Below are 17,007 nucleotides of genomic sequence, written 5' to 3' on the forward strand. Positions count from 1 at the left end.
ACTATCCTCCATCAAATTCCCAGATCCATGATCCAGCATCACCATCACCCTCCCAGTCCATGACATTTGAATAACAGGAGTAGTTGTATTACTATAATATATTAAGTTATGTTAATTGTTAATTTAATTTTGTAGTTCTCAATTTATGTTGCAATTCATGTTTGATAATTAGTTTAATTATCTTGTTGCTTTTTAAATTTGAGAATGTTATTATTAATCGAGATTAGAATTGAGATTCTAAATAATAAATAGATAAAACGAAGCCCTGAGAGGTCCATGACTCGCATTTGCAATCATTACATTTCATTGTATTTTCACAATGCTACATCACCTAAATATTTCATTATGATTCTGATAATGATCCTAATGTGGTTTCCGATTAAAATTCCAGTGTAGAAGCCAGAGGGTATTCATCTTTTTTTTAATCATCGATGCGATCCGCTCTATTACTAATGTCTGTCTTGAGCTAGTACGTCACATTCAGGCGACAGCAGGCTCAGTTCTCTCCGAGACGGTGACCAGGAATCTGGTAAACAAACATGTCCACTGCTATGAACTTTAGCTCCAAGGCTTTTAAACCTCGAGCTCCGGATAAAGGCTCTTTCCCCCTGGATCATTTAGGTGAGTAGAGAGAGACACACACACACAGACACACACAAACACACGCAAACACATGCAAACACACACACACACACACACACACACACACACACACACGCACACAACACACAACACACAAACTGTACTTCTCTTCTAACCCACTGACTCTGGTCTAATCACTATTCTCAAAAAGTGCTGGATGGACCAAAACATCTTGAGCAGCTTAATATGTTTTATTTATTAATCAACCTTTGTTTATCCAGGAAGGATAAAGCCAAGACAGGCAGAAGTACAGAGAAAAAAAAACACATAGCACAGCTAAAAACAGATTACTAGATCAATAGAACCACAATCCATCACCCGGCTGAGGACCAGAGGTGACCGGGCCTTTTCTGTCAGGGCTCACCATCTCCCTGAGGGGATCTGTCGGCCAAACTCCTACTCCTCTTATACATCTCTGTTAAAAACACATTTGATAGGTGGGCTTTCTCCTACTTCTGATCTTACAAACAAATTTAATCAAATTCAGTTATATCTTATCATGTTTTTACATCTTTTTGCATATTTTTGCCTTAAAATATTCATCTCTAACGTTTAAAGTACCTTGAAACTGTGTTTTGAAAGGTGCTATATATAAATAATGTTTATTATTGTTATATTATTAATTTGACCCACTGTCTCCTAAAAATGTGACGTATATAAACTTAACACAGTCCTGTTTGTAATGGATTTCTAATTCCTTAATGTTACTGGGGTCAAATCTGACAGGTGTGGGACATGCTGTGTCCTAACTTGATCTAATGTCCCATATTCACATTTTCTTTATTAGCTTTAAAAGAAAGAAATATTTCAACCTATCACAGCGTCATGTAAAATATGATCAAACAGAGTGAGACAATACCAACAGTACATCACATTAAAGTATTTCGTCATAGGGAATCTTAGAAATACAGCGTCCCTGCAGTAACAAACACATAAGTTCATATTTATATCAGTAACATGACAAAAGGTATCTAACATTCATTTTTGGTTATTTGTTTTTTATTTCAGGAGAGTGTAAAGACTTCAAGGACAAGTTTATGAAATGTCTGCGAGACAGCAGCTTCGACAACTCCCAGTGTCGCATGCAGTCCAAAGACTACCTGCAGTGCCGCATGGAAAAGTAAGAACCCTCCCTGGAAATACATCCTTGCATGTTGTGGCTCAAGCTGTTATCAGACATGAGGATGGCGGTGCTGGTCCACGTCACCCAGAAAGTTTTGATAAGATAAAACCACTGCAACCATGCTTGGAAACATGGCATTTATTTAGTCAGAGCTGAATCTTCTCCTTCTTTTTGTGTGTTTTCCAGTCAGCTGATGGCCAAAGAGCCTCTGGAGAGACTGGGATTCAAGGACCTGCTGGAGGATGCTCCTCCGAGCCCAGCGGACGCAGACTCAAAACCCTGACCTGTTGAAATCACAGCTGCGGATTCATGACGACGGTGTTTCTCTGACCTGAACACGTCCAGCGTTTGTCAGGGACCAGATAATAACGCAGAGACGAGAGCTTATTAAAGACTGCTGTGAGTGTGAAGCTGAGAATGGCCACAAGAGGGCGCTGTTCATTTGATGACCTTGGTTTGAGTTTTTATCAAATACTTGTGTAAATATACAACGTGTAATATATAGAGGTGTTGTTATAACATGTCAATAAATCCTTTGTATTTAAACTGAGTTGTGTTTGTTGATTAAGCAGCAGTGGTAACCTTGTGATGAAGATGTTTGAAACATTCAATGCAATAGATTTTTGATACGATCTGGTGACATCTGCTGGTCAATTGTTGGAAGTGAATTTATATGGAAGTGTCAAAACTGAGAACATGATCAAACAATCTGAAAGTGTCTACAATCAGGTCCAGTATATATATTGGTCTGTGGGTATATTTATTAAGAAGCACAATAAAAACCCTTAAACTGAACCAGTATATAAGCGATAACTTTATAGCATATATATATAACGTATATAGCGAACAACGTTTTTAGTTGAGTCCAACAAAGGGTCAGTTAATATAATGAAATGATTAAAACACAGGAAATAGATATGATCTTAGCAGTAAATTAAATTCTTAGGCAAATTTTGGAGAAAATAAATTATAATATTTTGAGAAAACAATCGTTTAGGTTTTTATATTTTCACATTGAGTTACATTCAAGATGTTAGATCAAGAATAATGAAACTCTGGGGAGCTTCTTCAAGGTTCTCTTCACTTCTTATTCCTAAAAATTACGTATTTTTTAATTTACTTACATATTAATTCTCAATTACAACTTAATTGTCGTCATGATACAACTTTACTATTGTAATAGTACTTGTGTTGTGATTGAACAGTTTAGCTGACTGTCCTTTAATAAATGCAGGAGGGAATACATTTTGGGTGTAATGCTCCCATCACCTTTGTTTTAGATTGGGCCTTCGTTACATCCTCTGCCCCCTGAACAGGGTTTGGCTGATGAGGAGCAGGATGTGTGTCTCTCTGTGTTGCTGCAGCAGCCTCCCCAGCATGTTGTGTGGTTTTTCTTGATGGTGCTTGTAGTCCAGATTTCGCGGCTTTATTTCAGTTTAGTTCAGTTCTGATGTTAGTTCAAAGGAAGAGCCTCAGATCCTACGACCCTTCGTGGGTCGAACTGTGGGCTTTTCCTTCATTTGTTCATTCCGGCCAGCCCACCGGCCCTTTGTTAAAGTTGGATGTGTTTGGTAATTTCCCTCTTGTATTAAATCAATATCTTTTTGCTGTTACCCTCTGACTTTGAACAGCCTCAACAAAGTATGGGCTTATTGGCTATATGTCTCATTTCACGGACTAGCCAGGGGTGTACCAACAGGGGGGGCCAATGTAGTCAATTGCCTGGGGCCCCTGGCTAAGAGGAGGCCCTCAAGAACCGCTGATAATGTTGGGTCAAACAACTACTTTGTGAAAAAAAAACACTTAAGTTCTATGATTAGCAGGAGATTGCAGCAACACAATGGTTGGAATTGTCCTAAAAGGGCCACGCGCCTGTTGCTCTCTGCCAAAAGTTTAATTTCAGAGGTTTAGACCGAAATCTAAGAATGTATTTTCGTATTATTGTACGTTTTTTGTGAATCTGTGCAGTGCCTGTTCTAAACCGGCCTGTCTGGAATGGGCTGTTTCTTTGGTCTGTGGTGATGCTGCTTTCTGAAACAGTAAAAAGTGACCTGTGTAACTGAGCCAAGTAAAGACTGGCTCCTGGACTCTCTCCACAGAACCACAAAGCTGCAGTACCGCTGCTGCACAAAGCTGTGACCTGGAAAAACCCTTGTGTTTGAGTCCAAGCCACCACTGCATTTTTAAGTCACACCTAATTCGACAGTGCACTTGCTTGGGCCCGTCACACTACATATGCTAAGTGTGAGGCAGATAAGATGAATGGTTCTCGCGATGTTTGAGCGACAAACAGCATCTCTCTAAGGACTACACTGTAAATCTGACTTTTCCAATATAAATCAACACCTCTCATTGTTCGTCTCAGAGACAAACTGACCTCAAATGATTCTGCACTCGTTTTCTCAAAGTTCCACCCAAAACCAACGTGTGTGTGATCACAGCTTGACTTTTTAAAATGGCTGATGTACAAAAAAAATACTTGAGTTGTTAAAGTTCCAACCATGACCTTTTTATTGTCAAGTTAAACTGTACATTAAACAGGCAATACAAAATGAGAAACACACACACACACACTGTCATGAAGATTGCTTCAACTCACACACCAAGAGAACACAACCCTCTACACAAAACTAAAACCACAGATGCCTGGATCCAGATTTCACCGTGTCACAGAGTTTTAGGATTTTAACGTCCAATAAACGTTTATCATTTACTGTGAAAGCTTCTGCTCATTCCGTCACAGGCAGTTTAATTCAGATTGAATATTATTGGAATCATAGTCTAGTGACCCCTGGTGGAGGGGTTAATGGGAGCTGTTGGCGGGATTTCCGAGAACAGTTGACATTAAAACAGTATCGTTTAATCATTAGTCTGATCTGTCACTTGTCCCTTATTGTTTGCATGTTCTAGAAAAAAAATATCCTGAGTGGAAAGTGCCACCAATAGAGAAAACTAAATTTATTTCTGGCTAGTAAGACGTGAAGAAGATTTCAATTGTTTCAGAAAAAAATGTATGACCCTACCTCAAAGGAGGCCTATACTAATAACCGCAATATTAATTCATTGCCAAAGTTATATTGGTATTAGTGTGGGTTAATCCATAAGTAAATGTAATCACAATTTTTTTTTATCAAATTAACTTCATATTCTCCGATGAAAAACCATATTCACCATCTATACAAACCATTGAAGGTAGTTCTATACGAAATGTGTTCAGTAAATCTAACAATTCTAAATACAGGACTTTATGTTTATCATTATAAATTGATTTCTCCGTTCTTCTCCACCACCAGTCGTGGATTACGTAAAAGACCATTTAGCTTCAGAACTCCTCAAAGAAGTCTTTCGTCACATAGAGTTTGATGCTTCACATTTAACACAGACCATGATCCAGTGTTTCAAAACAGTTTGAAACAAATCTCAAGTGAGACATTATAAATTGAGTGCACACTCATCATTCATTGTTTATAACAGTTAACCGTAAGAATCTTTGCCCCTCATATTTACTTGGACACACTGATCTTAAGGACACGGTAGATGAAGCGATCCAGGCGGGGGGGGGAGGCGGGGGTTGGCCGATCATTAGCGCGAGGAGTTGGAGCTGGAACGGGAGCGGTGACGCCGGCGGCCGGGGGATCGAGACCTGCGCCGGACGGGAGAGCGTCGCCGTGGAGACCGAGACCTAGAAGAGCGAGAGAGTGAGATGGGAGTTTGGAAATGTTTCAGCTGTGGTAAAACAAGAGCCGGTTCCCGAATCGAGACCCAGGGACTCGCCGCACGCTGCTCACCTTCGCCTCATCCGAGGTGGGGTGCGCCGCCACATTGGGGGCGGGGGAGGCATCCTGCGGGGGGGGGACATCCTGCGAGGGGGCAGGCGCACTGTGGGAGTCAGCACGGCGGAGACTGTGATCTCCTGACCGTCAATCTGACCTGGAGGAAATAAAAAAAACGGGGAAAACATCACATGGAGTTAGTTTTCTGGACATTAGTATACACGAGAGCCACACTGGTGTCAGCTCCACTTTGTGAACATGACATCACTGCAGACCCTTCTCACCCTGGACACCACCTTTTCAAACTCCTCCCCCCCTGGTAGACGCTACAGATCTCTGTTCACCAAAAGCTCCAGACACAAAAACAGTTTCTTCCCCCTCGCCGTCTCACTACTGAACAGCCAACCCACTGTGGCACTGTGCGATAACCCTGGATCTTTATAATAACCACTATACAGTTACTCCTGAAATTATATTATATTATATATAATAAACTTACTTGGCCAATAAACCTGATTCTGATGTGCCCCTGCATCCTCTTACCTCCGTCCATGTGTTTCAGGGCCTTCTCTGCATCGTCAGGCATCTCAAACTCCACGTAGGCGTAGCCTTTAAACAGGTGAGGGTGGGTGCGGTTCACGGGCATGTCAATCATCTTGATCTTTCCATAGGTGGAGAAAATCTCCTGGATGTGTTCCTTCAAAAACAGAGAATAGGACATTTGGACATTTGCCCCACCAACTACATTTAAGCTGCCTTCAAACAAGCATTGAGCTCCAGAGACCCTCCGGACATTCTCCGCAGTAGGTGTGTGTGTGAATGCAATTGTCCAAGGGAGAGCCTCCAGTCCCCTGGTAAAAAGTCTGCAGAATATCTAAATGAGTAAATGTGAGAACACAGCGGGAGTTCCTCCGAGGGATTGACCGCGAGCGAGAGGGTGTGTTGATAACGTTTTTAACAAAGTGCCGGTCACAAAAAATGTATAAGACTAAACAAAGGGAAAAGAATATCTCGGAAAAAGAGGAGCCGCACACGTAGAAGACCCGGTCGAGGACGTAAAGAGCGATTGCAGCTATAAAAGCAGACGCCTATGTGCTGTAAAAAACACATGATATCTGCAGCAGAATTAAAATGTTGCTTCCTGCCTCTCCCTGCTGCACCAACCCCGACTGCTAATAATGTGAATACAAGCAGATGAAGGTAGATCTAGGTCAAAATAGAGGAATCTCTGTTTGCCAGTATTTAGATTTTTCTTGACTTGAACAGCTTCAAACATCTGCTTTGTGAGAAGAAAAAAAAAGTTAAACTACAATACTAAAGGAGAGCAGCACCTGAACAATTTACAGCGCAAAGGGTTTTAAGAAACTCTACCATGTGCTATATCGTGTTGCGCACTGGATGTCTCACACCTTTCTGTGTTTAATGTTTTATTCACTGCTCTTTCCCCTCAAAACCAGGGAAGCGGGCGATGGACTCTGAACTTGACCGTGTGGTTTATAAAACATCTTGTAACAGGAATCTTTGCCAAGAGGAAATATTTAACACCAAACTAAAACACGCCAGGAAAATAAATATTTGATTCAATTCAAGACAGTGCTCAAAATCTACACCATCAACAATCTCCTAACAATGGTGAAAACTGTTCAATGCATCTTCCACATTTTCTTTGATTCTAGCGCAACCTAAAAATAAGATATGAAATTTATGTGTGGTTTGTTGCCAACATTTACATGTGTTGCCTTTTTCCCCTCATGGGCACAAATTCCTGTATCAATCACAAAAATATTGAATTTTCTTTTTAACTGATCTGCAGACTGAACTTATTCAGTCAAGCACTGTCACTTAACAGCAGCAGCAGCCTCTCAATTCACAGCAGAGTCCCACGTGTCAGTAGCTTGACACGATGGTATTTACCTTGATGATGTTTCTCGTCAGCCGGCCCAGGAAAACCTTGGTGGGTTTGGGCGTGGGACTTCTACGGCGTCGGTCCCTGTCATCCTTCTTGGCAGATTTTGACCTACAGTGACGTTTACAATTCATTTATCAGAGATGAAAAATGGGCTGAGATCATTTATTTAAGCAAGAGAAGCAATGTTCTTTACAATATATTGCAAATAAAATACGAGCATTCAATTATTCAATAAATATTAAGAGATCATCAAACTGTTTCGTCATGACTCATTTCATACTTAGAGCGTGAGCGCCGTCTGTTGTTGTGGCGCTGGCGGCTGGGGCTTGGCGAGGAGGATGAGGAGGAGGATGAGGAGCGGGAGCTGGACGAGCCCGAGGAGCTGGAGCCGCTGGAGGAGCCGGAGCTGGAACCTGAGCTGCTGCCGGAGCTTAACATAAACAGCAGGTTTCACGATGGGAAGAAATAAGGAAAGACAAATCAGCTCCTTTGCCAAACCAGCTCACATAAAGAAAAACGAATGAAAATTATAAAAACACTTATTTGGTAAACAGGCCTCTGACCTGCTGCTCCCACTGGAAGCACCGCGTCGTGTCCGGTTCTTCTCACGGCCGCGGTTTTTGTCAGCCCCTTCTTTGGTGGCTCCTGACTTATCCTTTACGCGCGGATTACTCTTGTCATCCTCCTTCCTCTTGGTTGGAGATGGCGCCCTATTGAAGGAGAAGGAAACAAATGAGTCAAGCTTTGAGTCGATTGCTGAAACTGAGCTGTTCAGAATTTAGAATACACAAGAAGTTCTATCACGGGCACGGTTGGGTAGCAAAACAATTTATATATAGCTGCTTGCATTAAACTCTGGAGATCCTCTGATCATTCTGCAAAGGGGCTATAAGAATGCAGATGTCTGAGTGAGAGCCTCTGGAGTATCTGAGGCCAGTCTGAAGTAAAAGGTCAACAGAATATCAGAATAAGGACAGACATCCTGTGTGTTTGTTTACAGCACGTCCTGCCTCTGCACCACTGCTCCGGCTAATAATGATCACACTTATTTTTAACAAGCACAGTAAACAAATCTAATAACTATCGGTGTATTGCTTAAACATTGTTTAAGCAAAGTGAGGAGCTGGAACACATAATTGATCTACGTCAGATTGGTATTATATTTATCAAGTGTTTGTCTTGAGTTCAAAGCCACGTCCTTCACTCAGGAGCCAAATCTGTATTTCAAACTTCAAATAGATAATAAATGTGATGTTTATTGTGACAATTATCAGTGTTGAAAATGTTGTATCTTACTATCATTTTTTGCCAATCTCACCCGGACCCTACAGTGGCTGGTGTTTGCAAACAGTAAAAGCATAAAAGGTTACTTTCCATTTACAGAGCCAATAATGCAAATATTTCTGCAATTTGATTAAAAAGACATATTTGCATAAATCATTTGTTTTTAATCATTCAACACGGGTGTGATTACAAAGAATGGGAGTAAGAAGACTCTAATATAAGAGCTGAACATGTCATAAAAACAATAGTAATAACATGGTCTGTACACATATACAGACTTCTCTAAATAATTACCAAATGATAAGACAATCTTATGCGGAGATAAATCAGAATCATTCAAAGCAGGAATTAACAGCTCAGAATTAGATTTAGGATGATGAGAATGGAAATAATTTTCATTCTCATAATTTATCTAGACTTAACATGTGTATATATTTATTAAGTTGTTGATCTACACGTACGTAATATGTACACGATATATTCAGCTGAGCATCCCAGCAGAATATACAATAGACGTCTTTACAGTATTCGCTTAAACACTCCATGTTAGCATTAGCCAGTGAGCTAACTTCGCAATGCTGTGTTCTGTTGCACGTCAGGTTTACGTTGTTGAAGGCCAAACTATGTATTCAACTATCTTTTTTCACTTGAACCTTTCCGTGATTTTATTTTCCGTTAAAACACGAGAACAAGAAATAAATACTAATATGAATGACGTGTTTACTTACATTTTACAGCCTGCTCGCAACACTGTTAGTCGCACACAGATGACGTTACGCGTCAGCTTGCTGTACACCAATCAAATATCTGAACGTAGACGGGCAGTTGTAGATGAATTAGAGCGATGTCTTTTCCCTCTATAAAGTCTGTCAGGGTGTTTTCTTTTCATTTCAACATTTTTTTATCTCTAATATCTCTGCTTATAAGTTCCATAATGACTGGTGAGTGAAACTTCAGCTCCACAGTGTTAGTTTCAGACCTTTTTCATTCATTTGTATTGACCGTGTGAGCCAGAGCGTTGCGGAGATGTGTTGTGAATGTGCCTGACGGGACACGCCGAGGGCTCACATTGCTTCATTCAAACCAAACCGGCGACAGGAAAGAAATGACATATTAACACAACCACAGAGGGAACGCTCAGGGTGACATGTGCTATATCCTGCAGTGTAGTTACATTTTAACCGTTAGCCTCCACAAGTTAACTGCCGTCCTTATAAGGGACCGAGGGGCTGAAGGATCCGGACAGAGGAGACATCAGGTTTGTTTATGTCCAGGGAAAGCTGCCCGCCGTGAATATGAACTCCTCAGGTGACTCTGAGCGGGAGGAAACCAGCCCACCTTCAGGAAGCACCAAGATCCTCGCATTGACTGTGTGTTCTGCGGCCATTGGAGGCACCTTCCAGTATGGCTACAACATCTCCATCATCAACTCTCCCACGAGCTACATCCAGAGCTTCATCAATGAGACCTACATGGAGCGTTGGGGCAAAGGCCTGGACATGCCTCAAGTGACCCTGGTGTGGACCCTGATCGTGTCATTCTTCTCTCTGGGAGGTTTGGTGGGCGCTCTGCTCGCAGGGCCCATGGCTGTCCACTTTGGAAGGAAGAAGTCTCTGCTCCTGAACAACGTCTTCCTGTTTGCCAGCACCGTGCTCGTGCTGACGTGCAGGGTGGCAAAGTCCTTTGAGATGATCATCATCGCCCGCTTCCTGGTGGGGTTGAACTCGGGTGTGAGCATGAACATCCAGCCTATGTATTTTGGGGAGAGCGCCCCGAAACACCTCAGGGGCGCTGTGGCGTTTTCCTCTGCTGTTTTCACCGCATTTGGGATTTTCTTGGGTCAGGTAGTGGGACTCACTGAGCTGCTGGGCTCTCAGCCTCTTTGGCCCTACTTGCTTGCTAGTAACGCTTTGCCGGGGTTGATCCAGCTGCTCACCCTACCCTGGTTTCCGGAAAGCCCCAGATACCTACTGATCGACCGGGGAGACCGAGAAGCATGCTTCCAGGCTCTTGGGAGACTCCGTGGCGGGGAGCCTCCGGCCCTGGAGATCGAGGAGCTGCTTGAGGAGCAGGAGCAGCAGCAGCAGCAATCAACATCTACGAAGTCTGGATCCGCAGTTGCCAAATCGCCCTGGGCCCTGTTTAAGGATCCTGACCTGCGACCCCAGCTCCGAACAGTCATGTTTGCCAGTAGTGCCATGATGCTCTGTGGAAATGACTCAATCTACTTCTATGCTTACTACATCTTTCTTGCAGCAGGGATCCCTCCGGGGAAGATCCAGTATATCACCATCGGCACCGGCGCATCCGAGCTATCTGCTTCTATACTGAGCAACCTTCTGATTGAACGTGTGGGCCGCAGGTACCTTCTTGTTGGTGGGTACAGTCTCATGTCCTTCTGGTCTGTAGTCTTCACCGTCGCTCTCATCCTCCAGAGCCGTGGAGTGGCGGGGATGTCCTACCTCAGCATGGTGTGCGTGTTTGCCTACATCCTCAGCTTCGGCCTGGGCCCTGCAGGGGTGACGGGGATCCTGCCAGCCGAGATCTTTGACCAGGCAGCTCGGCCGGCAGCGTACATGGTGGCCGGCTCATTCATGTGGATCAGTCTGTTCTTGGTGGGAATGCTGTTCCCCTTCATCGTCAAATACCTGGGGAACTACTGCTTCCTGCCTTTCCTGGTCGTGTGTTTGGGGTCCGCTGTGTTTCTGGGGCTCACCTTACCAGAGACGAAAGGCAAGACGATGGCGGAGATCACTGCGGATTTTCAGAGAAGGAACAAGTCGAAGAAAGAGAGCTCAAAGAGGCAGGTGGAGAAACCAGTTGAGACTCAGTACAAGCTGGGTGCAGCCTGCTCCTTCACTGACACCATGCAAGATCCTGAGCCCGAACATAAGAATGGAGACATCAATTTGAATGTTCCGGTAGAAATGGAAATTAATCAGAATGGGCCTATTGTAGCCAGTTGATGCACTTGATAGGTTTGGTGTCATTAGCTACGTCCTATTGAAAATACACAAATGCGTCAAATATACACCACAACCAAATATACTAACATGTGGCTTACACACAACACAACCAAATATACAAACATGTGGCTTACACACAACACAACCAAATATACAAACATGTGGCTAACACACAACACAACCAAATATACAAACATGTGGCTAACACACAACACAACCAAATATACAAACATGTGGCTAACACGCAACACAATCAAATATACGAACATGTGGCTTACACACAACCAAATATACAAACATGTGACTAACCCCCAACACATATAGATATACAAACATGTGGCTAACACACAACACAATCAAATATACACATATGTGGCTTTAACACATTAAAACAAACGTGCAGGTAATACACTCGACACAACCAAATAAACGAATAAGCGCCTAACACAAAACAAAAAAAACTGCCCATACACAACCAAATACAGAAATGGTGCAAGTGGCACACACCATGATAAGGAGTGTTTTCTAGTCTACACAACTCAGTGATGAGCGCAACTACAGAGAACTTTCACACTTAAATTATAGCTTTTTTTATGTATGTTTTAGGAGTGGCTTATTTTAATATCTTAAATAAGTGAAACATTTCACAGGAAGTGTGACCCAGCTGAGCTCTCCACTTGTTGTTGTGTCCCCTGGCAACACACCTATTTCATGTGTGCTACTTGCACCACATTTCTGCATGTTGTGTTCTTGTGTTTTCTTAAGTACTGAGTAGCACTCTCTCTGTTAACAGATCAGATCAAGTGTAATCCCTTAGTCATGGTTCTACTGTTTTCCTTCATCAGCATGAAAGTATATAGAATATATCAATTTATTTATAGAATATTTTTAAGAAGGATATTCACATTGTAGCAGAGTAGTTACAGACTTATGTGTTTAACAAGTGTTATTTATTCTCTCCTGACCTTAATGAATCCTGCACTGAATACTTTTCTTCTAATAACAATGAAGAGTGAGGAGATTAATATGCCTTTACAACCCTGATTCATACCACAGATATCTACATGGCTGTATAGTAGAGTGAGTAGTTGTTGAAATAGCATGAAGTAACAGACTGGCACCTTGTTGATTACGGTATTTGTTGTGTAATCAGATTTATATTATTCTGTTTTGCTGACATGTCTCTCCAGTTCAGTGATTCGTGCTTAAGTCCATTTTGATCATCAAACTTGAAATATTAACTCTTTGCTTCTTCACAGGACATCTTATACCTGTAATTTTTGTTTTGTTTGTTGTTATTCTTGTATCAACTGGCCTGGATATGTATTTTAACTATATTAGTTAGACTACCTAACCTGTTTGTTTATCGACATGATGACATTTATTTATTAACAGCGTGCATGACAATACCTTCATCGTGGTAGCATTATTTTATTTTTTTTGCACTCAATTGCCAATGTTTTGAATGTAGTACTCAAACTGGTCCAATAGGTGTCACCATTGTTTCTGTTCTTGACTTGCTCTCCTTCATGCACTCGAAGATAAAGCTGTATAATGTCAAGATGAATCCTAGATGAAGGCGATGACGACTCCGTTAAATTGACCAGCCTTCAGCTCACAGCCTTTCAGAGTTGTCTGTTGACCCTCTGTCGGGGCGTATGTATGTTTTCTCTACCAGCAGACCACGTCACTTGAGTTAAAGGATCCCAGATAGTTTACATATGTTGATCTTAAGATAATAGGAAAATGAAAATTTAAGAAAAGTATATATTTTTTTGCAAATAATGTTTTTACCTGGAAACCTCTATTTACATGCTGGATTTAAGGTTTTCTTTTAAAAAAAAAACACTGCTGAAGCATGTTGGAGATGAAATGCTGATATTGTACAACACTGTCTACTCTAGACTACCTAAAGCATGTCATGGTACTGAGGGTTTGGTAAAAAACGCACTATGTAATGCTCAGGAGTGTTTAACAGTTACAAGATTTATACTTCTGTGGCTGTCGTAAAACTGCAATCATATTTATTCAATGACAAACCCAACTGAATGTAAAATAATAAAATATATCCAACATTCCCACTGCTTTCTCCAATTACATTTAATCACATTACTTGGGCTCCCTTTGATCTTCAGCACTTCAATCCATCTGCTCCTACCCTGTCCCAATAAAAGTGTTAGCGTAATGCTGTTTATTTATTGAAACAAGTGTTATTTGAGAACATCTCATTCTTAAGGGAACTTCCAGGGAGCTATTTCATATTACATAATTTCAGCATTATTGAGCTCTGCTCAAATTAAAAACAAATGACGGAGAAGTAACAATCATTTGTGTGCTCACACAAGTGGGTATCATTCATTATTATTACAGGAAACATTACAGTGCAGTAGTAGAGCCTCTCGAAGAGAAAGAAATGGAGATTTTTAGGAATTTTGTGGTCATAAAATCCAGGGGAAAAAAGTCACAATATTATGAGAATAGTATTTTGACATTTAGAATTGTTATTTGTTCTCTTTTTTCTCAATTCAGACTATTCTTGTCAGACTATGAGTTTCCTTTTAATAAATTGAGACTTCATGTTGATACGATTACGCCTCTTCTCAAAACATTCTCACTCTTTTCTCATCAAATTACAACTTTATTCTCGAAATGAATTTAGTTTTCTTCGACATGGCCCTAATACGCCTGAATATTCTGGCTTAAATTAGTCTTATAAGAGGGATAAAAGATCCCCTGCTATATAAATCAGTCAGGGTTACACATGCAGAGACACAGCAAATCTATAGCTGAGAGAAGAGCCAGACAAGTTAAATGTTAAACACACATTAGTCTGTCTGGGGTGCTGGCTAATGACCTCTGGGATTTGATGTGTTTATCTGAGCTTAGGGCTACGATCAGGGGCTGCACAGAGACTCATTAAGGTCACTCACCAGCCTGCTGGCTTCCACACTAACAAACTATGTCCATGTTCTGTGGTCTGAGCTGTTCTAAGCTGCTCAGTATATTTAAAATTGACCATCATTGCAATATCATCAAATACGTTTCGCAAAAGACAGCTTGAATGGTGATTATGGGTGTTCCATGTCCCATGCATTCACGCTCTGCATGTCAATATATTTGACCAATCAGATGGTGTCCTGGTGCCCTTGATAATAAATTAAAGATATATCATTGTCTGTCCAGGGTTTTTCCTGCGTAGAGAATTACGAGCTGCCTCCGTCGAATTTCCTGCCGCCTGCACCTCCTGACAAAATTGCACTGTGGAAATGGTTCGGCTCGATTTGGTTGGCAGTGGAGAGCGTGAATGGTAGAGACACAGAGAGGAGCAGTAAATTACTGACAGAGCTGTAAAAAACTGTAAAGCGTGCCTTTTTTTCTGTTCCAAACATGTAGGAAAAGAATCCAAATGATCACTGTGAGCAGACTTAGTGGAGCTGTGCATGTTTGCTCGGTGTCTACCCCTGACATGGTGATGCTGTGGCTGGGCGGCCTCTCCCTCGGGCTGTGGAGCTGTGTACACCAGGTGGAATTGTTTTAATAAAACCATGTTGTTGGAATGGAAACAATGCGAACCTGAAGCAAAAAAATGTAAACACTGTGTACTTTAGCATTTGTTTGTCTATCGCAAGTCATATCGTCATCGCAACGTTCAACAATGTCACATGTTTTCCTAATATCATGCAGCCCCACTCTACCTTTATTTAATTATTTGCTAGTTAAAAAGATTATTAGTTTAATTTTTTTTAGTCATCTTTGCTTTTTTCACCCTAATCAAATCTATTGGATTTAGTAAGATGGCTAACCTAAGGATCGTAGTGCAGCACATGACTGATTCAGGTTTCCCCTCTGGGGCCTCACTGTAGCTGCGTACGCTGAGTGATGACAACATTTCATATTACAGCCCCATAAAAACCCACATGCTCGACTCGGCTGCTGCTGATACCAGCTCTCCTCTCTTATTGCTGCCTTCAGAACGGTTTTCCAGTTTATTTCATGTGCCAGACAACAGGATCACTTGCTGTTAGCCTGATACTTCGTGTCCAGGGTGTTGTTCATTTTTGCGACTATCATGATCATCATCATGATCACAATTATCAGAGTAATTCAGGGGAGAACTATTTTGATAACCTCAGCATTAATAGGTTATGTTTTCAATTTTGTTGTCCTGTTCGAGTAATTAAAAATCACTGAACCGCTTTTCTTGAAACTTAATGGGAAATGGGCCAAGAAAGAACCCATTAAATGTTGGTACACATCTAGGCAAAAGGGCAATTGATGAAATAATTACCCTTTCTTTAACACTGTGATATGGGTACATCAGGCATATTAAGAGAGCTGATATATACAAGTGGGTGTAATTTGGTTTGGATTGATTTAATTTAAGGGGGACTGCTGGGCCTTAGTATGAGCTCTTCTCAGCTTGATTATCTGAGAGGATAATTATGCTAATCTGATATGTCGTATTAGTGTTACCTGCAACACACTGCTAGAAAACTTCAAATATTTGAAATACATTTAAAGATCCAGACCTGGTAAACAAGAAATGAGATTAATTCTCACAGTTCTCAGCAACTTTTTACAACTATGCTACCATCCATGGCAGTAGTATTTCAGTTATATGTCCCTTTCTATCCGTGAACTAGAGCTCAGTATTCAAAGTGCCCTTTAAATTCTATGACCGGCTATGTGCAGGAGACTGCAATGACTCCATGGTCAAGCCACTAGCGCTCTAGCAAAAGATTTCTTATTTTAAAGGTTTTGTTAAAGAGCAGAATTACATGTGTGTGAGTATAATGTGCCAGAAATGGTAGTGGATGTTTGTGCTGTTTTACCATTTTAATGGTACACTATATGTATATGAAGAGTCTGTACTTTGTTTGAGAGATTCCTCAGAAGATTGGAGTGATGTGGTTTGATATCATGTTTTTTCTTGAAGGGCTACTTCAAGTCTCTTTAACCTGCTGCCCTCAAAGTCCATTGAAAAGCTCCTGAGGAATGAATAGCTTCATCATCGAGTCTTTTATTTGTCATGCATTTGCTTGTGACCACTGTAGCATAATAGGAATAATTGCAATTCCAGCTAGTTTCTATTAAGACATAAGAAGATGTTAGTCATACATTAGAAATGAGATGTACCATTATTTTTAAGGCTAGAAAAAGCGTAAATGCAAAAAAATCTCTTTGTGGACGTTTCTACACACAGACATGGACAGGAATAGCTTGAATCACACAAGCTATCTAAAAGCTGAAGTCTCTTTGTGGCCTTCATAACAAAACAGGCTGATGATGCTATTGTGAAGCAGACAGCGG

At 41.2% G+C, this 17,007-nt stretch overlaps 3 protein-coding genes across 5 annotated transcripts; 2 read left to right on the forward strand and 1 right to left on the reverse strand.

The window, feature by feature from the left end:
* The first annotated feature begins 472 nt into the window (after positions 1 to 472).
* On the forward strand, positions 473 to 2,311 carry LOC133976174 (cytochrome c oxidase assembly protein COX19). Its single transcript, XM_062414308.1, has 3 exons — positions 473 to 621; positions 1,651 to 1,762; positions 1,952 to 2,311. Exons 1-3 carry the CDS (start codon positions 540 to 542, stop codon positions 2,046 to 2,048), a joined length of 291 nt encoding a protein of 96 aa, XP_062270292.1. The 5' UTR covers positions 473 to 539; the 3' UTR covers positions 2,049 to 2,311.
* Positions 2,312 to 4,249: 1,938 nt separating this feature from the next.
* LOC133976203 (RNA-binding protein with serine-rich domain 1-like) lies at positions 4,250 to 9,516 on the reverse strand. 3 transcript variants are annotated; one of them, XM_062414346.1, is made up of 7 exons: positions 9,460 to 9,516; positions 8,011 to 8,157; positions 7,728 to 7,865; positions 7,453 to 7,555; positions 6,082 to 6,235; positions 5,554 to 5,695; positions 4,250 to 5,447 (listed from the first exon to the last, which is right to left on the reverse strand). In XM_062414346.1, coding segments are annotated over exons 1-7 (786 nt in total). In that variant the 5' UTR covers positions 9,462 to 9,516; the 3' UTR covers positions 4,250 to 5,347. The 3 variants fall into 3 exon arrangements, with proteins under 3 accessions (XP_062270330.1, XP_062270329.1, XP_062270328.1); XM_062414345.1 differs by having other exon boundaries at positions 7,728 to 7,868; XM_062414344.1 differs by having other exon boundaries at positions 7,728 to 7,877.
* Positions 9,517 to 9,860: 344 nt separating this feature from the next.
* On the forward strand, positions 9,861 to 13,775 carry LOC133976204 (solute carrier family 2, facilitated glucose transporter member 11-like). Its single transcript, XM_062414347.1, has one exon. It carries the CDS (start codon positions 10,027 to 10,029, stop codon positions 11,695 to 11,697), a length of 1,671 nt encoding a protein of 556 aa, XP_062270331.1. The 5' UTR covers positions 9,861 to 10,026; the 3' UTR covers positions 11,698 to 13,775.
* The last annotated feature ends 3,232 nt before the right edge of the window (positions 13,776 to 17,007 follow it).

This window comes from Platichthys flesus, chromosome 20 (assembly GCF_949316205.1).
Source record: "Platichthys flesus chromosome 20, fPlaFle2.1, whole genome shotgun sequence".
NCBI classification, from domain to species: Eukaryota; Metazoa; Chordata; class Actinopteri; order Pleuronectiformes; family Pleuronectidae; genus Platichthys; species Platichthys flesus.